Raw genomic sequence first — 26,495 nt, 5'->3', positions numbered from 1 at the left:
ATAAAACAAAACAATTATATGACCATTTGAGGTGAAAACTCAAAATGCAGAAATGTCGAACTTAATTTGCTAAAATTAAGATTGCATTAACAGGGAAACAAGTAAGAATGATAATTGAAAACCAAGCAGAACCTAAGTCTGTAAACCCTGAAGGCAGTGTCATTCAGAAGTGAAGTGATGGAACCAAGAGGAAGTTCTCTCAATTCTTTTCGTGTCAAATATTTAAGGGCACAATGAGAAATTGAACCTATAAAAAACAATACAGAAGTCTTTCAATTCTTTAACACAATTACTTATAGGTGCAACAGTGCTAACAATCTGGTATTAAAGAGACCATGACCACAAACTTAACAAGGACACCTCATATTGAAACTCTTTATAAGACTGTTTTTGAGTCAGGAAACTATCCAAAAAATGGATATAGTCTTCTCAGCTTGCTTCCTCTACTAGCTAATAAAACTTTATTATTCATCTTTGCATTTATCAATTGCAATTGCCTAGGCCAGGCATTTCAATTCTCAAATACTTAATGCACTGCAGTCAAATAACACTTCATCATGTACAATACATCTACATGGAAATAAATTTAACAGTCCCGGGAATAAAATTTCAGTTACTAGCAACAAAATAGCAAGACAGTCTTTGACAAAACATGTATAAAAAAAGCACAATTGTTACCATCTTGATTGTAGGTGATCTTCCCTAGGTTCAAGGCTCCAGTATGCTTGAACCCTTGAACTATACAGCACAACAAAACCCCACTTGTGGAGGTTCCTTCCAGAAAGCAAGAAGCAGGAGCTCTCAGCCAGAGCTGCCCAGCAGAGGTTTGCGGTATTTGCACTGTATCCACACTCGGTACATTGTCAGCTGCTTTCCCCGATTGACTTGCAAACGGTGGTCCACCAGATTCTGAATTTTCTCCAGTCCAGCAGCAGTGAAAAGAGTGTCTAGTTCATCTAGTTTGGAAAAGAGATGTTTATAAAATTGGGTTATATGTAAAATCCAGGAGACATGTCTTCCAAAGCAGCTTTTCTTGGGGAGGGATTCTCTAAAGATGCAACGTAAGGAGAGGAAGGAGCTGAGGGGCCCAGGCAGGGATGGAGGCTCCACAGGTGTCGGAGGATGAGGGAAGCTGTGGGCAGAGGTCATACCTGAAACCCAGTGAGAAGAGTTCTCCCAGCCCAGGTGTACTCTATGAACAACCTAGCTCGGAAGCTGAAACAGGTGGACTGGAGACAAGTCTTACAAAATGGGTAGGTTTTCCAGTTGGACAGGGTAGGGGAGAGTGGAGAGTAAAGGCCAAAGACTGAGGTACATGCAGACCCAGCTGACATGAAGAACAATGAACAGCTGAAGTTGGCTTTAGGAGGTGAGGGGTAGAAAAAGGTGGGAGCAGCCAAAGGGTTGTTTGCTCTAAGTGCATGGAGGACCAATTTTGGCATTTTGGGGAGCTTTGGGATGAAGATGGGGATTTTCATACCTTGTGTGAAGAAGTACACTCTGGTGCCGTCACCTCTTACATAGAAGTTTTCAGACAGACATTGACCTGCAGAGTCATATGGTCAAATTTAGGAAAACTAAGCATTTCTGTTGGTGCCAATCAAATATGCATCAAGATATGAGCTTTTGGGGCCAGGACAGAATCCTCTCATGGTTGTTACACTAAGGAGACTGCAGTTTCTCACAAAGGAATGGTGCTTTGGAGACAAACAGTCCAAGGGTAATAAACTTTAAATAAAACATGTGCGAGTCTCAGCCCAATTCTGGTTCTTTTCATAAAATAGCTTGTCTTTTTTCCTCCAATTAAAACAAAACATGCAATACAGACAAGCTTAAAGAAACCTGAGATACTTGTTTTCTGTACTTTTGAAAAGCTGCATTTTAACAAGTTGGATTGATAACATATGGTTCATATATAATGTCAGCGTAATGTTTGTCTTAGTATATAGCGTACATTTCTATGCATAAAAAATGCTAAAAATTTCCAGAAGATACTCAAGCATCTTCAACGTAACATAGAAGTAATGCTTTGTTGTGCACCACACAGTAGCATCTGCTTGTTAATATCAGCCCTAATATATGCCTCAAACTTACTCTATTAGGCTCTATGGGGACTGGGACCACAGCTGCAAATACGCAGTTGGATGTGGTCCAAAAGAACTTGTGTGGTGTCTGACTGCATTTTCTTTTCTTTTCAGTGGCTGTTTGGAACACTCATTGGCACACTGTTTTTGCCTCACAATACAGAATGGAAATCCCTTCAGGTCTGGTGGAAAGGGTTGACTTCATGGGACAGGCACAACTTCCCCTATCCAGAGTGATCCACTTTGTTCCCAGGTTTTTCCTTGTACACATGCTATACACTGTTTCTTTTCTTTCTAGAGGATAACTTCCATAAAAAGAATGGCTAGATAGAATGAATAGAGTCAGTAATGGGGGAATGTACCTCCTTTTTGGAACTGACCAGTAAGAGGTTTAAGTGGTGGCTCATTGTTATTGCTTCCCTGACTATCAATGAGAATGAGCAGCTTTTTGAAAACACTATGAACACAGCATTAGCCACTGTAACGCTTATCTTGTGCTCATTGAGTGACACCATGACTACTCCTATGTGAGCAGCACGGCTCCGTGGCCATGTGGACGTGCCTTCTGTGAAGTGACGAAGTAGTCCTCGCCTATTTTCGGCTGCGTCGTTGATCTTCCCCTTATCTACTAGCTGACAGCCCCTTGAACAGCACAGATACTAATGAACATTATATCTGGTGAATGCACTGGAAGTATTTTTTCTCAATCTATCATTTATCTTTTAAAGTGAAAAGAAAAAAAAAAGCCATTTTTCTTATTGCTGTTTAGAGCACACACAGCACCATTTCTAATGTCCGATCCAGTGTCACTGGTGACCTTCCCAGAGGAAGCAGCCATCCTCAGCCACTTTTCTGAATTGGTCCTCCCCTATTAGCATAAACTCCCTACCCCCCTTAAGTTTCCTATAGAAATTTTCCAGTGTCTTTGCACTTTTTAACAGTACCTTTTGCAACCCAGTTAAAACAATTCTAAGGTGTCTAAGTTGGTTCCAAAATACCTTTCTTAAAGCGAAGCTGCGCCATGTCATAGCGGCCGTAATCTCGCAGAAGCATCAGTCCCCCTGGCTTCAGAAGCCTGCTCAGTCTGTGGATCGCCTTCTGCATCCTAGGACAAGTGAGCATGCAGATCAGCTCTCTGCAGGGCCAGGGCTCCTCGTCTATGTCCCAGATCCCAAATAACCCCAATCCCAACCTTCTAAGACCTCAGCTCTTCTGCCCACTTCTCTTAGAACCAAACTACAGTGCTGCCTGTCGCCTGCTGAGGGCACCATGGTCACCTGACCACGCTGACTGGGTACAGATGACTCACCTGCTGAGATCATGTCACACCTTCATGTCCCTAGCTCACAGCATGCTTAATAGTTTGTTCAACGAAGACTTATCCTCAGGAACAGAAATCTAAGTGGTGATACACTCAATATGCAAATAAGCATGATGGGTAAAGTGCTTTGTTTATAAAAGCACTTTTCCTATGTTGTTGTTAAGTGCCTTTGAGTACATTCTAATTCATAGCAACTCTGTATAGGGTTTCCAAGGAGCAGCTGGTAGGTTTGAATCACCAACCTTGTGGTTAACAGCCTATTGCTTATCCTCCACCAGGGTTCCAAAAGTCTTGGTGTAGAGGTTTAGGTTTCAGAATTTATTCAATACTACAGCACTTGATATTCTAAAGCAAAGACGGGCTAGACTACAGTCACTCACCTAAGGTAGGGCTAGGACTCACACAAGCTATATATAGCAGGCTCTTGTCCCCTAGAATATGAATTTAGTTCATCAGTCTTTATCGGTTCTGATGTTCACAGAATGAGTAGAAATTTGACATGTCTGCCCCCTCTTAACTTAGTCTCATGGTGTTGGGGTCATCTGTCAAGCTCTTGGCCTGTCCTACCTGGTATGTGGTGTGACAAGGGCTTCTCTGACATCAGCAGATGGTGCTTACATCTCTTAGCCATCAGCTCTGTGACAGACCCTGCTTCCACAAGACTCCAATACTTTTTCAGGCACAGCATTTAGCTTTATTTTCATCCAATTCTGGTATTATGGGATTCTCCTTAATGTAGTTTTCCAAAAAACTTAAAAACATCAGTGAACACTATTACCTTAGTTAAGTGTCCATGTAAGTTTTTTGCATGCCTACTAAGCCTGGCTTACTCAGGGATTTAAAAGAGCAGTACTGGGAGGGTATCAAAGCACTGTGGCACCTGCAGTCCTGAAACATGCCGTGAGCTACCAGTGGGAATTCCTCTGCATATCCAGTACACAGCTTTCCCTCAGTCTTTGGGAAGGTTCAATGGTAAAACAAGGAACAGGCAGAAGCTGGACCTAAAGACCAGTTTACGGCATTAGATCCAGGAGCTTCCGATCTCCCAAGAACACAAGACAACTTTTGTTATTTACACTCCAACTCAGCTATCAAGGTACCCGACCAAAACCTTTTCTTTGGTTACATTGGTTGTGGGACCTACAACTTACTTGTCTGGAACAACTGCTGAAAGAACAAATATGAGAATGATGATATCGAGACTATCCCTGGGCACTGGGTAACTCTTATCTTCATCACACAGATCGTGAACAAAGGCCAGGCACCGAGAAGGATCATACTCTGAATTTGTCTGCGGTGACAATTGAAAGAGAAACAACTGGATTAGAAAATGTTAACATGGCCTTGAGAAAAGCTTTTTTGTTTGAAATGTAACCCAACACTCAGCAATACAGTTCGAATCCTTATTAGTGGCCCCCAGCTCATGAACGAAACACTGCTGGGTCCGGCACCATCACAATGGAACATTGTCCGATCCACAACCCTTCTGGTTCATTCTGTTGTGCATGGAGTCGCAAAGAGAATCCTCACCTTTTTAGGGGTGGGGACCCCACGGGAAAGGTATCAAGAATTCTACCATGGAACATGCTGTGGAGTTTAAGTGGGTTCTGGTGCCTTCTGAAACAGAATTGTCCTGATCCCCCTATTTTTATTCTTTTTTCAGATGCATTTCCCTTATTGGCACATTGGGAACAGAAACATTTCTCAAGGGGACAAGAGCGTTATTTTGAAAGCATGATTTGAAACAGCTATCAAACTAGGGAAATTACTTTCTCTAGATGTGGAGAACGCAATCTGAATTTTGTTATCATAAAATTATGTACACAGAATTCCCAATATTTACCTGGTCTACATTAAAAAAGATACAAGTTTCAGAACGAGATGGAAGGACTCCCCTGCTGCTAATGCACCAGACACATATGCGGGCACCTGGTTCTTCCTGGAGCCCTCTTCTTGAAGAATGTGACTTTGTTCCTTACTGATCACGAACAGGGAAAAGCGGATTTATCAGCTGGGCTGTGGCAACCAAACCATGTTTCTGGGGACTTTGGAAATGGGACTGTCATCCTGGTGAGGCTCAGCCACAACTAACCTGGGTAGATTTGTGAGGGGCCCAGAGGGGAAAGCATGCTGGGGTCATCAGGAAAAAAAATCAGAGAAAGATGGTCTGCAAAGAGGTGGGAAAAAAGAATAAAGTAGCGGAAGCTGTGCTGACAGGAGGGAAGCAACTCCTCACCAGGCATCCAGCTTGCCATGGTTTCTGGCAACGTTTCAGGGCTGGATTCCAGTTCTTCCCCAGGATTGGCTGCACTTCCTGCCCTTGGGTTGTGACATCCATTTTTATTGCCTGAATTTGAGGTTTCTGTTGTTTTCTCTTTCCTTTTTATTTTAAATCAAAAACATTTCTAACAAATTGTGCTTTAGGGAAGAGTTTACAGAGTAGTGGTTTTCTACTCAGTGGTTTGTACACAGAGTCCCAGATGTTGCTTGTATCCCCACAGTAAGTCAGCATTCCGCCCTTTTCCGCACTGGGTTTCCGATTTCTCCTGGATTTTCTTCTCCTTCCTTCCTTCTCACCTCTGCTTTTGGGCAGATGTTGTCCTTTGGATCTCATATAATTGTTTTAGGGACACATTCCTCTCAGGAACCGTGTGTTGGATAAGCCTATTGTTCGCCAGAAAGGTTTTCAGTTCTATGTCAGAAGGGACGATAGTCTCTGCCAAACCAGTAAGCTTGGTCTTTTTGTAAATTACATTTTTGTGTCTCCATTTTTCTCCCCGTGTCATGATCCCAGGAGGAACCCCTGGGAGTGACAGCCAGGCACCACCTTGTTCTCCTGGTATCGGGGTCGTAGACGTCATGGTTCCCGTGGTCCGTTAGTTTCTTGGACTAGTTGTTCCCAAATCTTTGGTTTTCTTCATTCTCCTTTGCTCCAGATAGGAAGAGACCAATAGCTGCATCTTAAATGGCAGCTCACAAGCTTTTAAAACCTCAGCTGCTACTCACAAAAACAGGATGCCGAATGTTGTCTTTACAAACTATATTGTGCCAATTGTAGTAGATCTTCCTCAAGTCTATTGTCCTTTGTCATTGAGCCTAAGAACTTTGTCCTGAGAGGACTGGTGAAGTTTCCATGACTGTGCTCGTCTACTCTACAGTCTACGTGAGTCATATGCAACACCTTCATACAGATATGTAGAAAACCCCACCACCACATCTGTATCTGCTCCCTTCCACATCTGTCTACCTATGCATCTCAAAGAACTCACACTGAAACAACCATCTCATTTCAGTCCGTAACACACCAGTTTGGAGACGCTAAGAAACCTTCCCAAAACTCCAACTGGCAGTCTCCCTCACCACGCCTGCCCTTTCCTCTAGTCATTGTCAGCCAATCTCATTTGTAGACTGCAGTTCACTAAGAAACAGCTGGAGGTCTTGATTCTCAGGAGACCCCTTTTCCTTCAGCCAGTGAAAGTTCCGGGTAGGGAGCCAGGACACTTACCCGGACCAGTTCCACAGCTGTCGAGGAAAAATCACAACAGTAAACAAAGAGTCCTGGGTCACTGAAAAGGGTGGAAAAACAAGAGAACAATTAGCTTACAAATTGGACAATGTCAATTCCTCTTTCTGTGTAGCAGCGTTAAAACTACCAAATGACGTGGGTAGTCATTCAGAGAAATTGTATCCATCAGTCCCAACGTATTTCATTTTGGGTAAAATCCTTTTGGATTTATATCCTCTTGTGGATATAGCTAACAAAAAGTCTTACAAAAACTAGTGAGTTTCAACACAATGTTCTCTTTTTCTGTAACTTCTTTTCCTCCAAATCAAGTCTTGCTTGGGGATTCCATGAGAATTCTGCTCTTGGAGCAATCCTGGTATTTTCTCTGTGCCAGGAACACACTTGTACCCACCCGCCTATCCTACCACACGACTCCTACTAAGGCTCCATGCTGTGATCCTATTATCCTACAAGCAGGGGAGACGAAAGTAAACAAGACAAAACCCCTGTGCTTGTTTATCTTATTCTTTCCAATGTCTAGCCCAAGTCCTGGCACATGGTAGGAACATCAGGATAAATTACACTGATATTAGTAACAGCCAAAAGTTATTTTTTGATGATGAAGCACACTATTTATTTAACCTGAAAACATATTAGAAATCCCAGTCAAAACAAACCCATCTGTAATGTTCTAGGTTTTTATCTGGAGGAACTAAGAATGACGGTAAAAGGCTGTGAGCTTCTGTTTTGAGAAACAGCCATATAGCGCCGTGAACCACAGCTGCACTCATCCTGAGTACTCGATACTGTAATCTCTCACAGGCCCAGGCCCTACCTCCTTCTACAGTGCTGACATTTGGGACAACTTCTGGGAAGTACAATCCAACCCAGGAACTGGAAGCTGCACTGTTCAAGATGGTAGGCACTGACCACACATGGCTATTTAATTCCATCATAGCAAAGAGTTCTTTTGGAACGTTAGAGAGCTGGGGGAGAAGCTATGTTTGCTGAGTGCCCACTACGATGAAGCACAACCCTTTAGAAAACCCAGTTTCCACCCTCCATTAAGTGACAACAAAAAAAATGACTAGGCACTAAAAGGTCATTGACACCACATTCCAACATTTACACAAAGAAGCGACACTTGAAGAGTCTACAGTACAATATGGTAACTAGTTAACGTCGATGGTCAGGTGACTGGTAATGTGGTTTATTGTTTTGTGCTTGTCTCTATTTCTTCAGTTTTGTCCTCCAGACAAAACTAAGGTAAAAGCTGCAGGTAGAATTTCAACAGAATCAGTTCCCTCTATTTTTATTTCACATAATTAAAAAAAAAATATATATATAAAAAAATTACCCAGAGAAAAATCTATAGTGGCAGTCTAGAAATGGTGGGCAGTGTCAACAAGTATGGAATTTCTTTGTAGTAAAATGTTCCAAGATGGAGTGCAGCGACGCTTGCACAACTCTGCATATAAGGAATCACAATTTAAAACCAACCAACAAAAATACATTAGTCTAAGAAGATATCCAAAGGCTTTACCAGTTATGGTACCAAAAACAAAAAAAAAAACCGCCCAGCTTCTCTGACGTAAATGAAGTGCACATTAAAGGAACACAGGAAACAGGCGAAGGCTATGACCACCACGGAACACTGCCGAGTGATATAGTGGGACTGTATCACCACAGAAAGCTTTCTGGATGTTTCTGATCTAGAATTTGAGGAGGGAAGGAAGGGTACAGTCTCATAGAAACGAAAGACATTTGGAAAAGACATGCAGAATATGAGGAAGAAGAGATACTTTAGAGTCAAAGGATGGATGAATGAATGTACTTTGTTGAAAGAAAAATACACCAAAACGAGGGTTAAAAACACAGGGCGGCATAGGCTTGTGAAGGGTTCTTTAAAACCATGCTGAACAATTTCAATATGATTTATAGGTAGTAAAGAGCCTCTGTTGATTCTCAGCAGATGAATCACATGAACAAGTGCCAGTAAGAACAGGGATTTCACTTAAATGGCATAAGAGGCACTGGCAAGAATGCTGTCCCACTTCACACTCATCAATGAGACTGACGATTAACACCATACCTAAGGGAAGTCATTAATTGAGGTGGATTCCAAAGTGTGACATTAAGAGCACAACAATCTCTTTACTTTCTTTTAAGTTTCTAACAGCAAAGTGCATACATGAGGGGGCTTCAAAAAGTTCGTGGAAAAATGGAATTAAAAGCCAATTAAAAATTTCAATGAATTTTTTTGAAATCTCCTCATATTCATGAGGCTATGTCTTACTAAATCCAATACAGTATTGTGGGCTAAAGTGGCTGAATTATTTATCTACAACCTTTGAGAAACAGTGGGTTCTGGTGGAGAGCTTAGAACTGGGATGTCATTTCTATGAATGACTTGAAAATAGGAGACGACCTTCACGTATGTCAGCCTCTTCAATTCTAAATAAGGTAACGACAGCCTAGCCACCAACTGTTCCTCAGAGATTGTAGGAGTGGAGAAACCAAGTCTGTTTTAAGTACCTAGAAAAAGGTGACACATTCAACACTAAGACTGTCACAGGCTTACATTTTACTAATTTTCCTGAAGACAGAGATAACTTGTACATCAAGTGACACTAAATAAAGTGGAAATCTAAATTCCTTGTAAACCCAAGAACTACTGTTAACAGTTCGATGCAGTAAGAGTTCCGAGGGGGAAAAAAACAACATAGCCCTACTTTTCTCATCTTTGTTGTCCTATAGTGAAAACCTCATACTTACTTGTTAGTTTGTAAAATTGGAAAGACCGTGTTTCCCACACCACATCCAACCTGCAGACAGATAGTAACTATTAGTCACAGTATTTTCCAAAGCATTAATCCCCTGAAGCTAAATAAGAAACTATCTTGTTTAGTTGGTTTTTTTTGGGAAAGTGTTAATGACCAGTACCCAATACATCCCCTAATTTTGACCACAGGAACCAAAGCACTAGCCAGAAAACAAGAACATGGCATTTAGCAGATGGGACCTTGTCTAGATCAAGGACATGGGTTACTTTTACTTTTTGGGTTCTAGCAAATGGTCCCAAAGGTGAAAAACATTCTTCCTGAACTTTACTGCAGCATCAGTTCCTAATATGTTGTTGTTGTTAAGTGCCGTTGAGTGGGTTCCTACCCACAGTGACTGAGAAGCAGCTGGTAAGCTTAAACTGCTGACCTTGCGGTTTTTACTTTACAGTCCAACGCATTAGCCCACAACGCTACACCAGAACTCCAGTTTCTAACATTGTTGTTGTGTGCCATTGAGTCGACTCTGACCCATAGCGAACCTGTATAGGGTTTCCAAGGAGCAGCTGGTGAGCTTGAACCACTGAGCTTGTAGTTCAAATAGCTTTGCAGTCTGGCGCATTAACCCACAGTGCCAGTTTCTAACATAGTGGGCTGTAAATACTCATAGCAAAAAAAGGGTCAAGGTAGCCTCATCTTAATTATAGTGCTGTGTGCAGTAACAAGAAAATCAGCGATGCTTACTAAGGGCAGCCTTGTTCTCAGCCATTTTATACATATAACCTAAATAAACTCTCATGACACGTCTGAGAGAGGAGCAGTCTCATTCTGCTAAGGGAGGTTACAGGGACTCAATTCCAAGGCTACCTGGAAGCTCCAAAATCAGTTTCCAGTGGACTAGGTAGCCACCACTTGTGACTTTATGTTATGGTACCCACCTACATACTTCTGCAGGTCTAGGCCTACTTCTTTCTCCAACACCATCCAATTGAGAAGATAAGAATTCTCCCAGCCTGAGAAGCAGACACCACCTCGATTACCCTCTCTGCTCTGATAACTGAAGAGAAGTAAAAGAACGTGCCTTGTGGCCCGGAACTTTTCCTACCACTATCTTGAGCTTTTCCCTGGACGAGACAGTGGCATGTGGTAGAGAGCAGATGCCACTGCAACTTTCTGATGAAAACTGAACATTCCCAGGTAGTACCTTTGTCTGCCATGACCGCCAGAGATATGGTCTACATTTAGGACATTACATTAGTTCAGAAATGGAGGTAATTCCAGAACAACTCAAGAATCAAGCCCAGTCATCTTTATCTGATAGAAGCCACCTCTTCTGACCAGCCTCAAAAGAGCACACACACAGTTCAGAACCTCACTAATGCTACTACCAGGGCAATAGAAAGGTTACCTCAAGTATTCTGTAGGTAGCTGAGGATCCAGGAAACTCGTCAGCACAAATGTCCAGGTGGCTGAGTTTCTGGGTTATGTTCTTCTCCACAGAAGGGGCCTGTGTTTTTTCTCTGAGGCTGTTCAAAGTACCGTGATGCTGTTCTTCTATTGTCAGACCATGTCCGTCCTCACTGCTGCCACACTCTCGCCTCTTTTCCTCTGACAGCAAATCCTTTAAGTGATTTCCGTTGTGGTTAGGTGCCAGCTCAGGGAATTCGGTAAAGAGCCAGTGTCTATCCTTGAAAAACCCATTTTCGTGGATTTTGTAGAAGTCATTCCAGTATTTGTGGGCATTGATCTCGTAATCAACTGTAAAAAGAATTTAAGAATCACATTTCCAATGTTTTATTTGCATCAAACAGCAGTTATCCTGCTTCAACAAATATCGTTTTATACTAAAATTATCCTTATGTAGAGCCACAGAATTTCTGGGCTAGAGGCACTTTGGAGGGTCATCTTCTACTACCATCTACTGTTATACTTAAGTCCCCTTTACACTGACCTTCCCAACGAACCCAACGTCTCTGTGAACCATCCACATCTTTGGATGGCCCTTAACTATCAAAAGATTCCAACATTAAGGAAAAAAAAAAAGTCCAATTTCTTCAAAAGTTTCTACTATTTCTCAGGGCCACAGAGAATGACTCAGGACAAGTATTTCCCCTTGAAATCTTCCATTTTACAAGCTAAATGATTCAGGTTCTTTAGTTAGGTGTTGCTCACGTGGACTCAATGGTTCTTATTGGGGCAGCTCGTCTTTAAATGTGTTTGTGCTTTTTTTTTTTTTTAAAAAAAAAAGTGAAATGAATTCAGTATTACTAACAGATGCTAAGGAACAAGGCCTTAAAAAACCAAAAAGCCGACAAGAGGGAATATGTCTTCAGGTATGAAATGCTGAATCACACAAGGGAAACTAAAATATGAACAGATACACTGCTTAGAGGGATTGTTTTCTGCTCTTAGAAACCTAAGAAATTGTATTTTAGTTCTATCATTGCTGCTCCTAACTAACTGCTTACCTCTGAGCAAGGCACTTAATGTCCTGTGGTCCAAATTTCTTTAACTGTAAAAAGAGGATAACGGACTATATGATTTTCAAAGTCCCTTAAAAGTCTCACTTGCTTTGATCTAGTCTCTCAAATTATATAAAAAGAATACTTCGTAAATGCAATTTTCTAATTGTCACGCATAACTCTTACAGGGACGACCACTCTCCAATCTGTAGCCCAGCCAGCCCTCAAATGTCCCTTAGGATACTGACCCAACCAGTCCTAGTTTTGCAGTAAAATCAAGCAGTTCTCCATGAGAGTTCCCTTTTCTTTGGTCAAACTTAGCTTCACCCTGTTACATCCACTTTTCCTTCAGAAGAAACTAAATTCTCATACCCTTTACACAAGGAAAAGCCACACAATTCACCAGTCATTAACAACGCCCCCCTTCACAATCTGAAGACCGGAATCAAGCTTCAATGGCAATATCCTACACAGTGTGATAACGTTGAAACTACATCCTCTAGGATACTCAAGCGGCCACACGGGTGGCATGGATTAGCCTTGGGTCTAGTCCTGGTGTGGCGCTGTGGGTTAATGCGCTGGATTGACAAGTCAGCTTGAAATGCAAGGTCGGCGGTTCAAGCTCCCCAGAAACCCTATACGGGGTCGCTAGGGGTCGGAATCGACTCGACAGCACTTAACATCAAGACAACACCCTGGCGTAGCAATGTTCAAGCAGCTCTGTGGGCGAAACACCTGGCAAGCTGTTCCCATAAAGATTACAGCCTAAGAAGCCCTATGGGACAGCTGTACTCTCTCACAGGGGTCGCCGTGAGTAGAAATCCACTGGTGGCCCCAATCAACGTAACTAAAAACAGCTATCCTCCCCCAAAGATGGCCAGCACCCTCTCTATTCCCTAAGAAGATTTGGCTAAGGGGCGGCTCCATTCCTTCCTAGCCCAACCTCTCCCCCTCTAGCTTTGCTCCCGAGTTCCTTCAGGACAGAAATAAAGGCTCCCGGCGGCGTTGCTTCTCGCGACTCCCCGAGAGCGCGCGTCCAGCAAATGGCTGGCTGTCGAAGACACCGAGGGCCCATTTGGGCGCACCTTGCTTCTCCTGGGGCACTCGCTGGGCACTGTTCTCCCGGACTTTCTTCGCCGCCGCCGCGGCCTGCTCTTCCGACCATTCCACATTGTCCCTGGGAAAAGCAAGCAGGCAGTTTAGGGACCTCCCGGGTCAGCAGCGGGTCCCTGGGAGGCGCGCCCCGTGTGGGCCAGTGGAACTCAAGGCCTGCGGGCAGGGGGGCATGGGGTTACCAGGCATTGTGGTGGAAGACGTGCGCCGGGTCGCGCAAAAACCGGCTCCCAAACTGCTCCCTCTTTCTGTCAGGAACGGCCTGCTCGCCTTCAGGGCAGGAGCTCGCCATGACACCGGAGCCGGATATGCCCGCCTTTGTCTTAACGCGAGAACTTCCGATGGACCACGCCCCATTCCGGAAGGCGCGAGATCTGGGCGGGAACAGAGGAGGTGCGGCAGGCGTGGCCGGAGTGGGTAGTCTCCCGCGGGATTCCAGCGTCTGGTGGTGCAGGAGCGTAGTTTGGAGGAGGGCTCTCTGGGGAAGTAACCCGCGCAGTTGGAATATCTCCTGGGTCCTTTTGTCCTGAGGAGGAGCCGGCGGACATGCTGGCGGGGAAGAAAGTGGAACAGCTCGGCGGAGCCCCAGTTCAGTGTTTGGATCTTTTTAACAGGTTCCCCACTTTCCCTCTAAAACAGAAAAAATCTTGACTCATTTGAAGAGTTAGGGGGCACTTTACCCACTGTAAGGAGCCCTGGTAGCGCAGTGGCTAAGCGCTGGGCTGGTAACGGAAAGTTTGGCTGTAGGAACCCATCCGCGATCTGCTAAGCTTCTGTAAAGATGTTAAGTGCCTTGGAGTGGTTGCGAATGGGTTCCAACACATAGCGACTCTGTGTAGTGTTTCTAAGGGTGTCAATGTTTTCTGGAGCAGAAAGCCTCATTTTTCTCTTGCTGAGAGGCTGGTGGGCTCGAGCCGTTGACCTTATTGTTCCTAGCCCAGTGTTAATCCTACACAACCACCGCGCACCCGCTGTAAAAATTATAGCCTAAGAAACCTTATGGGACAGTTCTCTGGCATATAGGATTGTGGTGAGTTGGAATGGACTCCTGGACATACAACAGTCCCACTGTGAAGCTGATGACCAGAAAACTGGAAGGCAGCAGAGTGATGAAACAGCACTTTTCCAGCTTCTATAATCAGCTCTTCATGTTCTTTTATATGAAATGAACACCTAGAACCTGAGGTTTAGTCTTCAAAGCAAATGGATGGTCCAAAGACAGCTTTAAAATCATTTTTATAACCATCAGGAGTCCTGGTGTGGCGCTGTGGGTTAATGTGCCAGACTTCAAAGCCATTTGAACTGCAAGGTTGGCGGCTCAAACTCACCAGTCGCTCCTTGGAAACCCTATACAGGGTCGCTATGGGTTAGAACCGACTCAACGGCATTTAACAACAACAACCTCCTTGAAAACGCTGTAAAGGATCACAATGAGTTAGAATCAATTCGATGGCACGTAACAATAATTATTTTCATGTGGCACTGTGGGGTCAGCATTGGGCTACGAACCACAAGGTTAGCAGTTCAAACCCATCAGCTGTTCCTCAGAAACATAAGTGCCATCACATCGATTCTGACTCATAGCAACCCTGTATCGGATGTCAGAGGAGCAGCTGGTGAGTTTGATCTGCCATCCTTGCAGTTCAAACAGACCTTGAGGTTGAGTGCTTATTGACTCCAGAAGCCCTATACAGGGTCGCTATAAATTGGAACCGACTCAACAGCACTTAAACATTATTAGTTTGAATTATTCATTGTTGTTGTTAAGTGCCGTCGAGTCGGGTCCGACCCATAGCTACCCTGTACAGGGTTTCTGAGGGTGTAAATCTTTACGGGAGTAGAGAGCCTCATCTTTCTCCCGCGGAGCAGCTGGTAGTTTCGAACCGCTGACCCTAAGGTTCGCTTCCCGATTCGTAACCACTACGCTACCAGAGCTCCTTATTCATAGCTGAGCTAAATTAGCACTATCAAGATGCATACCCACAAGAGTTTGTTCTACATTGTAAATCTTCAGGTCTACATTTACATTTTCATAATTTTTACAAATGATTCTCAAAAGAATGTAGACTGTTTGTCTACAACATAGGAGAAGATTAGTTGAGAAGACTTCCAAGAGAGTGCTGACAGGCCCTTGGCAGGGAAGGACATGGTTATTTAGTTACTAGTGCACCGTTGGACACAGCGATGTCCATGTGGGCAGTGATGTCCATAGTGATGGTTGATTCCATTGCAGATTCTTTCCACAAGTGTAGAGAGTTTATACTTATTTTACCAAACTAATAATAAGAATAAGCCCTAAACACTTTCTAATCAAAAACAGCAATCAATAAAGACAAAATGCTTGTGTCCTTCTCAAGGTCTTTTGAAATATCTTGAACAAAAGATTCTTTCTAAAAAACCCAAGTGCAAGATCTTCTATCCTAAGGTCAGCTGTTTGCAGATATGGAGGTTAGTTTATATTTCTTAGCATCTTGTTTTCTCATCTATTAGCATCTTGTTTTCTCATCTGGGTTTTTCTTCTCACCACACCAAAAGCTGTTAAGTGCTTGTCATAGATTGTGTCAGTTTGGCTGGGCCATAATTCTCAGTGGTTTGTCAGTTATGTAATGATATAGTCGTCCACCATGATGTTCAGCCAATCAGTTGTTAGGGGAGTAGGATGGGATGCAACACCCTTACTCAGGTTTCCCTGGGGTGTGTCCTGCATTTTACCTGGGCCCCCTGTGCTGAGATGTTCCTAGACCCAGGGGAGATTGAGAAAAGGACCTTGCCTCAGAGCTGTCAGAGAAAGACCATTCCCCTAGAGCTGACACTCTGGATTTGCGTTCTAGACTGCTAAACTGTAAGACAATGGATTTGTGCTTGTTACAACCATCCACTTGTATTTCTGCTATAGTAGCATTAGGTAACAGTGTGTCTAATCAACAATCCCATGGCATATTTTCTTGCACATGGCTCACTCTTTGTCTTTACAGAAAAGTTACAATAATTGTCATTTAAAATGGCAAACTTGGACTCTTGTGAAATGTGATAAAGTATCCCAAACTTAATTTTATACAATTATTTTTAGCTGGCTTGTAACAATGCATTTTCATCTACCCTTTGAAACACCTAAGCTGCTTGTACACTTTTTCAGACAGTATTTGAAAGACATGGTTGGGAGGGCTCTATGGAAACAACTGACTTTACGCTAGACTGTAGCTTCAGGGGGACCTCTGGTTGGGTCACGTGGTTAATGCACTCCTAGCTATTGGAACAACCACCAGAATATCTGTTTCTGAAAATTCAACATTTGAAGACCACATGGAGTCTACTCTGGGATACGTGAAGTCACCACAAGTGAGAGCTGTTTGGGTTTGACTTGGTTGGGTTTGGTAGCTTTAGGTAGTGTTGTGTTTCAGAGATGCTAAGAGACATGTTATTAGGAGGAGAAGGACATCACGCCTGGTAAAGTGAAAAAGAGGAAGTCCCTCAGTGAGACCGATGGACACGGTGGCTGCCACAATGAACAATGAACTCAAGCCTACAGTGATGTGAGGACGGCGCTGGGCTGTGTTTCCTTCTGTTGTACACAGGCATTGAGTCCAACTGACTCCACAACACCCAACAATAACAAGAGTCCCTTTGCTGGGTGGCATCGAATCAAACGATGTAAGATTAAGAAGTCTCATTTGAGAGTCTTGCCTTGGTTGTTAGCTGAGTCCTCACATGTCTCCTTAAGGTTTCACAAAGGAACCCTGGTGGTGAAATGGTCAAGTGCTCTGCTTCCAACTGAACTTAGCAGGTGCTCCTGGAATTCTGCTCAGAAAAGATTGCAGCCTAGAAAACCCTGTGGGGACAGTTCTACTCTCATAGTCTATGGTCACTATGGGTCAAAAATTAAGGAGTCCTGGTCGCATGGTGGGTTATGTCTTGGGCTACTAAGTCCAAGGTCAGCAGTTTAAATCCACCAGGTGCTCCATGGGAGAAAGATGAGACTTTCTGCTCCCATAAAGATTTATAATTGGAACCGACTACACGGTACGCAGCGGCATGAGTCAACAGCACCTAAAATTACAACAAAGGGTCATAGGACAGGCTCTGTGGCAGCTCTAGAAAACTGTAGAGGCTAGTTTAACAGCTTTGGCTTTAAAACAACTTTCATGTCTTTTGCATTTATTGTAGAATATTAAGAAGATAAAGAGAAGAGGAAAGAAGAAAGAAAATACTTCATTCCCACCATTCATTTAACATTGTAGTTTGTATTCTTCTAGGCTTTTCTAAAATATTTATATAAGTAATTTATAAATTTAAACATTTTAACAATAAACTGCTTTGTATCTTGGTTTTTTTTTTTTTTTTTAATTTAATAGAGGTATCGTTGTTGGTAAGTGCTGTCGAGTCTGTGCCAACTCGTAGTGACCCTGTATGGGGTTTCTGAGGAGCAGCTGGTGTGTTTGAACTGCTGACCTTGTGGTTCGCAGTCCAGTGCTGATTCTATAGCATCATACCAGGAGTTCTTATAGAAGTATAATTTATATATAGTCTGTTTAAAATGTAGTTTGATGAGTTTTCATAAAAATTTATCTGTACAACTACCACCATCATCTAGTTTTAGACCCATTATAAAAGTTCCCTTATGCTTTTTAGCAGGTATAGCCTGTTTTTAAATTTAATAATAGAAGGTGAACCTTCCTTTTACATCATGATTAACTGGAGATCTGGTGTGGTGCTGTGGGTTAATACGCTGGACCACAAGGTCGATGGTTCAAGCTTACCAGCTGCTCCTCAGAAAACCTATACAGGGTTGCTACAACTTGACAGCACCAAACATCAACAATCATGATTAATTGGACACTTAGGCTAATTTAAATTTCTTATTAGAAATTCAATCTGATAAGCATCCTTGTAGCTAAGTCATTTTTAATAGTCATGATTATTTTTTTAGGATGAGTTTCTAGAAGGGGAAATGCAGAGTCAATGGTTCTAATTAGTTCTGTTACTAAGCACCATGAGGTTAGGGCATTTTATTTCTTTGGTTCACTGTTACATCTCCAGGACTTAGAGCCTGGCGTACAATATGCAACTTAATAAAATAACTGGTGACTGAATGAATAAGTACCTGTTACTAAACTGTACTCAGGTAGTAAGGTACCAAGTTATACTGCCATCAATAGTACATGACAATTCAGTAGAAAGAATGTATTATTGTAACAGTTTAGATTTTTCAGAACAAGTTTACTGGAAAATATTATTACTGTTATCCATTGATTCAAGGAAATATTCCAGGAATTTTGGCATTTAACCGACATCTCTGAGATTGTTTCTGGAATTCACAGCCAAACCAATACTCTCTTGTCAAATCACAATAATGTTTTGGCTAGAAGCGTGGTCACTTATCTACAACGTTAAGGAACCCTGGTGGTGCAGTCGTTAAGCGCTCTGTTGCTAGCTGAAGGGTCAGCGGTTTGAGCCCACCATCTGCTTCTGTAAAGATTAAAGCCTACTCTGCCATCCAGGATCTCTCTTAGTTGGAATTGACTCAACAGCAATAGGAGTGGGTTTTATTTATAAGGTTAATTCTTTTTCCAACTATAAAGAAGGGTAAATATATTTAGATTCTTTTGAACAACATCCAGCATGTCATTTCCATTTTCTGGAGCGTATTATTCCAGATTAACGATGAAAAAGACATTTGTTTTGTATGTTGACTGTAGTGGACCTGCTAACCCATCTCTTGTATAACTCTTACAAGTAGCTGATCTCATTTGTTATATTTTTAGATCAGAATTGGCACAGGAAATATAGCACATTTGCTATCTTGATATTAGACCAAAAGGTAAATATAGATTTAGTCCTGCCTGGTAGATCTAGATTTCTTGAAGCTAAAGGTGGTCTAACTCTTTGTGGTCAACTGCCGGGGTCTGACCTCGACATAGTTGTGTTGTTCACGAGTGTTTGGTTCACGAGGAGGGGAGATCCAGCGGCGATAGGGATAGCGAAAGAATACACAGACAAACAGAAGGAGGGAGACAATGAGGCACCCCAAAGCCAGGGTGGATGCATCATTGGTGGGCAGGTTTGGGAGTACAGGCATCGTGGCCTCTGCAGGCAGCAACTCACTGCCCTGCAATCTTTACTGCATGCTTTACAACCAGTAATGCACCGCAATCTTTACTCCATGCCTTCCAACCAGTAATGCACACCTGGGGAGGCTCGGGCCTCGGCTTTATTCAGGGGAGGAGCTTCACACCAAGCAGGGAGGGATCTTTACAGAAGAAGAATGGTATTATTCAGACAAGACAATCTTTAAGATAAGTTAAGCCAGTAAACCTTACTTAAACCAATATTCCTTTCTTCCTTACTGGGTTTAACCTTCACTTGGATCAAACTGATTGAACCCAGGGTGGTCCGAGGGCGTTGTCCCCATTGTCCTTAATCCCGTATTCCCAGAATTTACCGCTCCACCCCAAGTGAATATACCCCAGGCAGTTCCTCTCCAGAGCCTCCCTGCTTAATCCCAGTAAACCTGTCCTTGTTCGTCCTCTGAGGAAGTTTTACTGCCTTGGTTCTAGGGGGAAAATCTTGACCTTAGAAACTTAGGGGAATATTGCATTTCTCTGTGGACATCCAGGGCTCATGTTTGGAATTAAATAAATATGACTAAACAATTTGATGAAAAGCAATTTGCTATTAACTGCCAAGTGGCTTCATTTGTTACACTCGGGCCTATAGGGTCTTGAACCTCTGACCAGTCTTACATGGTCCGCAACAGTCAACCTCTTGAGAATCATAGTAAAAAGCCCTAAGATCTTTGAGAGTAGAGCCAGGAAGACTAAAAGGCAGTGAATAAGATCCACTGAACCTACAGATCTGTGTTGGAAGGAGTGCAGCCAGAGTGCTCCTTGGAGGCCAGGATGGCCAAACTTCATCTCTCATACTTCGGACATATTGTCAGGAGGGACCAGTCGCTGGAGAAGGATATCATGTTTGGTAGGGTGTAGAGTCAGAGAAAAAGAGGAAGACCCCCAGTGAGATGGATTGGCAGAGTGGCAGCATCAGTGGACTCAAGCGTGGCAACAATTGTGAGGTTGGCCCAGGATCGGGCAGTGTTTCCTTCTGCTGTGCATAAGGTCGCTATGAGTCAGTACTGACTGGATGGCACCTAACAGCAACATTTGTAAGAATTGTCTAAGGGATCATTTTGCAGGTGGGGTGGGCTGGTGATATTAGTCCCTGAAACGTAAAGGTCATTGCCATTTTCTGCCTTAGGCCTCTCTCTCTCTCTCTCTCTCTCTCTCTCTCTCTCACACACACACACAATTATGTTGTTGTGAAGTGCCGTTGAGTCGGTTCTGACCCATAGCACCCTGTATAGGGTTTCCGAGGAGCAGCTGGTGAGCTTGAACCACCGACCTTACAGTTCAAAAGGCTTCGCATTAGCCCACAGCTCCACACCAGGACGCTTAATCCCACTTATAGTCACCATAAACTCAGACACTATTGCTGTGAGGGTCCTCAGGAGCTCAGGAGGGCAGCCCTCTGTGAGTGTTAGCTTTCAGTCTCTCCTTCCGGCCGAGGCCGCGGCAGTTCTGAGCCAGGTGGGGGCAGCAGAGTGGAGTCGATTGCAGGTGAACGACAGCACCTGTGCTCAGTGCCGACTCACACACAGCACCTACTAACTAGTAAAGGATTAGCCAAGGGAAACCGTTTCATGACTTAAACTTTTTTTTTTTTTACTGGTCAGAATTCAGAAGATGGCAACATTTTTAGCTACTAAGAATATACTAGACTAAATCAAGAGACCATCATTTTGATAACTCTGAAAAAGTAGTTTACGGTTTAGAAAATGTAGAAATGTCATTGTGGAAACCCTTTGGAACCTTTTCGTTTTCTTTTTCTTCCCGTGTCTGTGTCCAATTCACTAATGTCTGAGGACGAATAAAATCTGGTACTGTGGATGGGATTTCGATCCCTGCAGGCATCCGATAACCGCAAGTCCTTTGGGGAAAGCAGTTCTTGGCATACATTCCAGGACCATGTATAAGTAGAAAAGGTGTCATAAAAGGACTCATTTTTGATGTCAATCCCAACCAGATCTCCTCGGATCTTCCGCCAGAGGTTTAGCATTTCTTTTCGGTGTTCCAGGCCAATTCCTAAGTTATAAGTATCTGTAGCTCTCTTCACCTGCAGTAAGAAAACAGACAATTACTAGAGTTACTGTAAAAGTCTTGCATTTGTGAACCACAGTTCTAGATATCCCAAGGGTTATGCTCCCAGACTACTTAAAAGTCACTGAGTTTGTTCATTTGTTAGGAACTCCTGAGGACATGTGAGCTAAGAGTTAATGGGTGATGAAAATGTATAATATGTTTTCTAACAATATTAAAAATGCAATAGATTAAAACAGGGAGGAAGTACAGAATGGTGTACTTTATCTCCAGGTGTAGCAGAAATGACAAAGATGGCACCCAATCCAGCCTAAAGCAGGGAAGCACAACTGCCTGGGAGAAGATGCTAAAATGAGTAGGTTCTCAAGGATTTGGTCAGATTGAGAGAGTAGGTGGTGATATCAGGGAAAGTGTTCCAGAGAGAATCGCCATGTGGCATCCTGGAGTTATTAGAGGGGAACAGGCACTTCTGCTGGAGTATCAGGTGGGAGGAAAGGAGTAATGATGGGAGAGAGGCAGGCAAGTCTTTGCCATAATTAGGCTCTTGGATTTAACCTCTTATTGAGGTTGGGGAAAGCCCTTTCCTTGGTGAAAATCATGGTGTAGTGAACCAGTCTCTGACAGAAGTGAGAGAAATCCCTCCGTAATATGGAGTCAAAAACATAGTTGAGAAACCCTCCTACTGTTGAAAGAGAAGCATTTATTTAAATAAAAATTTTTTTGGAATAGGGGCATTCATTTTTAAGTGGGACAGGGACATGGTTCTTCATGTTAGAGCTTAGCAGCTATGTGGAGAACAGGTGGAGGGGAGCAGTTACAGGGTAGTTACTACAGAGCAAGACCTAATGCAGACCTCATATAAGGCTGTGGTAATAGTGAAGGGGACAGATTTGAAGACTCTTTTGGAGGTTTGGTGACTGAAAGATGTGAAGAGTGAAGAAGTAGCACAAGTTAAGGATGGCTGGGTAGATGGTGCAATGTGACATCAAAGTATCGAAGTATCAGGAGGTCATAAGACAGACATCATAGGAGCTAAGACAGTAGTGTGGGAGAAAAGTCCAGATTTGCAACAAATGTAAGAGTTCTCAGTCTACAGGTGGCACAGCTCAAACAAGGGGGGAGGCTAGATTACGAAAGCCCAAAGAATACTCACCCTAGCTGTTCCTTCACCTAACACAGCTATCCCCAGTGTTCTGTTGGCACTGGATTACAGTGGTGTCAAATTATGGATGCTCCTAAGCTTCTTAGCTCTTACAGACAGCCGGTGCCCCAGGGCTGGAGGCTTCTGGCTATGCGTAACCTCCATTTGCACTAGTCTGAATATGTGTCCAGATGAGACAGGCTGGGAGCCTGAGCCTCTGTGTTCTGTGGCATACAGAGCTGTATGTATGGAACCTGTAGTTCCTACTTAGCTCAGTGTGTTACGATTGCTTTCCAACTGACTGCAGGCTCACTGAGGTAGGAATCCCTAATCCCAGAACTTTGTTAACACTACATAATCATGGGACAACTCAATGGATGAGCCACATGATGAGAAGAGCAGTAGAAGAGGGCTAGAAAATCAATACTTGATGAATAATCTAGAAAAGAGAAGAGAACTAGGCCAATAAGGAGTTCTGGTGTGGCCCTGTAGAATAAGTACTGGAATGCTAACTGTAAGGCTGCTACTTAAAACTCATCACTTACTCCTTGGAAACCCTGTATGGAGTCACTATGAGTCAGAACTGATTCAGTGGCACTTAACAACAATAAAGTGGTACTACAGAATAAACTCTGGACTACTAAACACTAGGTCAGCAGTTCAAACCTAGCAGCTACTCTTTGGAAATCCTATACAGGGTCGCTATGAGTTGGAACGTACTCCACAGCACCTAACAACAACAAGAACAACATAAGGTGAACAGTAACACCAGGGAGACTCCTTAGAACAATCAACTGCAGAAGATCAAAAGGGCAGCACTTGCCCAGGCCCAGAGCTCAGAAGGCAGGAAGGGACAGGAAAGAAGGACCAATGGAAACACGGGGAGGAAGTGGGGAGAGAGCTGGGAATTGTGGGAATTGCAGTCAGTGTCACAAAATAAAACATACATGAATTGTTGATGAAAAACTATTTTGCTCTGTAATTTTTTTACCCAAATCACAATATAAAGTTAAAAAAAAAAAAAAAAAAAAAGCCCATGTGATCTAGAGAACTAACGTGGCACAAAGTCTGCATTAGGCAACTGTCCTCTTCCTTGTAAACAAACAAATGATAGGACTGTTGTTCTCCTCATGGCCCGCTATGAATCGGTTCTGACTCATAGCGACCCAGCACAGGGCTTCCAAGGAGCAGCTGCTGACCCTGTGGTTCCAACTGACCGTGCGGTCTAATGCTTTATCTCACAGCGCCACACTAGGACTTCCAAGGAGCAGCTGCTGACCCTGTGGTTCCAACTGACCGTGCGGTCTAATGCTTTATCTCACAGCGCCACACTAGGACTCCAAAAGATTGTTGTTGTTATTAAGTACCATGAGTCAGGTCTGACTCATAGCAATCCTGTCTAGAGTTTCCAAGGAGCAGCTAGTGAGTTTGAACCACCGACCTTGTGGTCCAGTGCTTTATCCCACAGCATCACACCAGGACTCCAAATTCTAGGAGTAACTTACTAAGCAAAGGGAAGAGGAAAGAAAAGACAGAGCTACAAGAGACTGAAGACGCAGTATCGTAATGTTCAAGGAAGTAGAAAGCGTCAAGCAAAGCCTGGTCACTAGTGTTAAAAGTAAAAAGGAGGTGAAGTCAAAGAAATACAGCCCAGTTGGTACAAAGCTACTAAGAAGTCAGGGCATAAAAGGAAACAAACAGCATAGAGTTGTGGTTAACTGTATTCTGGAGTCAAGTTGCCCGTGTTTATAATTCTGATTCTATTTCTTACTGTTGTCCCTTTGGGCAAGCCACTTTAAACTCCCTGGGTATGTCTGTAAAATGACAAGGAGTGGTAACAGTGCCTACCTTAAAGGGTTGTGATGAGTGGATGAAGCAATATCTATAGAGAAGTTGGCGTGGTACCTAGCACCTAGGGAGTGTAGTTGAACTGCAGTAATAAAGATACTTCCGCTCATCATGATGCCCTGAGCACACCACTCACTGACTGTTGCTTTACCACCTTAACAAGTTGCTGTTTCTAGCCAGAGCACAATTAGATGATCCAGAAATGAAATGATGCTGGGCATGGCTACATAAGTGATTAGCAGGATGACCTGTAACAGTTAGCATTTGAATCCATTTGACTGTAGAATGAGAAAGGTCATTACAATGGGTAAAAATGAGAAACAATTTTGTCTCATTTTAATGACATAGTAGGAAAAAATTCTCTTAGTTTCATGGTTTAGTATTGATGTGGACAGGACTTTTGTCCGTGTTTTCTGCGCTGGCAGTCAATAATGAATACTCACGTGGTGCTTAATTGCTGCTGCATCTGTCACTGTCCAAGTCTGCTTTCTCTTGAACATTTGGTCAATAGCAAAGATTTCACTTGGGTAGCTTGAGGCAGGGTCGAAAGGCTTTATATTTGCTGCCTTTATGCATATTGTAAAAGGTTAGAGATATGTTTTAGTGTGAATTATACAATAAAGATCTAACAAACAGAAGTATACTTCATTATGGAAGGATTTGTATATGACTTATAAAGTTATTGCTAAACCATCTGCCTGTTGTTTTGGGGCATGTAGAAATGGGCATTTAGCAAATTTTCTTTAATAACGATGACAGTTATTCATATAAAAGAAGTATAAAGCAGAGGTGTGCCATGCATGTGGAGGCCACAGAGGAGCCAGCTTCATCCTGACTCAGACTTGCCAAGCCAACACAACTCACTTCCAAACTTCTCACAAGGACTCAGCCAACTGCTTTCCCTTCCTGGGCTACTGAACAATGCTAGTAGAAATCACATAAATATGCCGAGTGGCTTCTTTTACACTGTTTATTACCCAGTCACATTCCAGCCCTCACATTGCCTGACTTTCCTTTTCCTTAGCTCCTGCCATGTCATCACAGTCCTCGCTGTGGCAGCTGGAAAACCGTTCTCAAACTCCCTTGTGATTGTTGTAAAGTGCTGACTCACAGCAAACTTGTACAGGGCCTCTAAAGAGCAGCTGGTGGGTTTGAACCACAGCCTTTTGGTTAGCAATCCAATGCTGACCCTACAGCGCCACATCAGGACTAACCATCTAATATGAATTGTCTTAATTCTGTCCACTTTAAGATTTCTCCACCCTTTAACTTATTCCCCCTCCTTCTCTCTTGTATAGATAAGCATCTGACTGCTAACCACAAGGTTGGCAGTTCAAATGCACCAGCTACTCCTTGGAAACCCTGTATAGGTTTGCAATGAGTCGGAACAGATTTGACAGCACTTAACAACAACAACAAGGGAGTGTGAGAGTGGTTTTCCAGCTGCTACTGTGAGGACAGGGTCTTTATGAGTCAGAACTCATAACTTAACTTATAACTTACAACTTATACTTAGCACCTCTTTAATGTGTGCGAGGTTTTTCTTGATTTCCAAGGCTCAGGCCTCCCCTCTCTTCTTTATTTACTCCTCTCCTGGCCTGTAGCCCCTCAATTTCCACCTCACTGGAGTGGAACCTGTGCAATATACAGAGTCCTGTGCTTAGAAGGGTCCAGCAGGGCTGGGTGGTCGCCTATCAGGTCTCAATCTTTCTCCAGCTAGGAGGCCTGGGACAAGCTAGATAGAAGTAAGGCCAGAGCATCCTAGAGCATATCAAGAAACATGAGCACACTTGCCTAAGACTTTAAACTCATTATGATAAAGTGTATTGTGAGAAGGGGTAAATAGATTAGAGGCAACAGAGTTTGAAACAGGCCCAGAAGGTGCAGCTGAGACCATCAACAAGGGTCCCAGTCCAAGGGTAGAATGGTTCCTTCATCTCAGCACTGTGGGCTGGGGCTTGCTCCTCTTACCCTGGTGACTGGCCCAGATGCTGGAGTCAGCTGAGGGAGGCCACCATGCAGCTTCGAGTCCCCCAGTTGATGGGAGAGCAGTTGGAGGTAGGACTTGAGGGCCCTTCTGCTGTAATTGCT

The 26,495-nt window shown here is 43.2% G+C and overlaps 2 protein-coding genes across 2 annotated transcripts in view; both read right to left on the bottom strand.

The window, feature by feature from the left end:
• Positions 1–788: 788 nt before the first annotated feature.
• On the bottom strand, positions 789–13,568 carry METTL2B (methyltransferase like 2B). Its single transcript, XM_006833554.1, has 9 exons — positions 13,448–13,568; positions 13,238–13,329; positions 11,099–11,448; positions 9,686–9,735; positions 6,911–6,971; positions 4,557–4,696; positions 3,083–3,189; positions 1,481–1,546; positions 789–956 (listed from the first exon to the last, which is right to left on the bottom strand). Exons 1-9 carry the CDS (start codon positions 13,555–13,557, stop codon positions 802–804), a joined length of 1,131 nt encoding a protein of 376 aa, XP_006833617.1. The 5' UTR covers positions 13,558–13,568; the 3' UTR covers positions 789–801.
• A 7,536-nt stretch (positions 13,569–21,104) lies between these two features.
• The window catches only part of EFCAB3 (EF-hand calcium binding domain 3), a 35,714-nt gene continuing 30,323 nt past the window's right edge, over positions 21,105–26,495 (bottom strand). The window contains exons 11-12 of the mRNA XM_006833723.1: positions 24,848–24,970; positions 21,105–21,431 (exon numbers count right to left, since the gene is read on the bottom strand). Of these exons, the coding sequence (XP_006833786.1) occupies positions 21,105–21,431; positions 24,848–24,970 (450 nt within the window). The remainder of the gene's footprint in view (positions 21,432–24,847; positions 24,971–26,495) is intronic.

Source organism: Chrysochloris asiatica, unplaced genomic scaffold, assembly GCF_000296735.1.
Source record: "Chrysochloris asiatica unplaced genomic scaffold, ChrAsi1.0 scaffold00007, whole genome shotgun sequence".
In the NCBI taxonomy this organism is placed as follows: domain Eukaryota; kingdom Metazoa; phylum Chordata; class Mammalia; order Afrosoricida; family Chrysochloridae; genus Chrysochloris; species Chrysochloris asiatica.
The sequence above is the reverse complement of the archived record's forward strand: the minus strand, read 5'-3'. Positions and strand labels throughout refer to the sequence as shown.

Excerpts from the sequence above, each read along its gene's own strand:
- METTL2B (XM_006833554.1), bottom strand. The coding sequence starts at position 13,557 with ATGGCGAGCTCCTGCCCTGAAGGCGAGCAGGCCGTTCCTGACAGAAAG. Across the intron at positions 11,449-13,237 it reads AGTGCCCCAGGAGAAGCAAG|TTGATTACGAGATCAATGCC; the intron begins GTGCGCCCAAAT and ends TTCTTTTTACAG. Across the intron at positions 3,190-4,556 it reads TCAGCAGTTGTTCCAGACAA|GATGCAGAAGGCGATCCACA; the intron begins GTAAGTTGTAGG and ends CACTTGTCCTAG.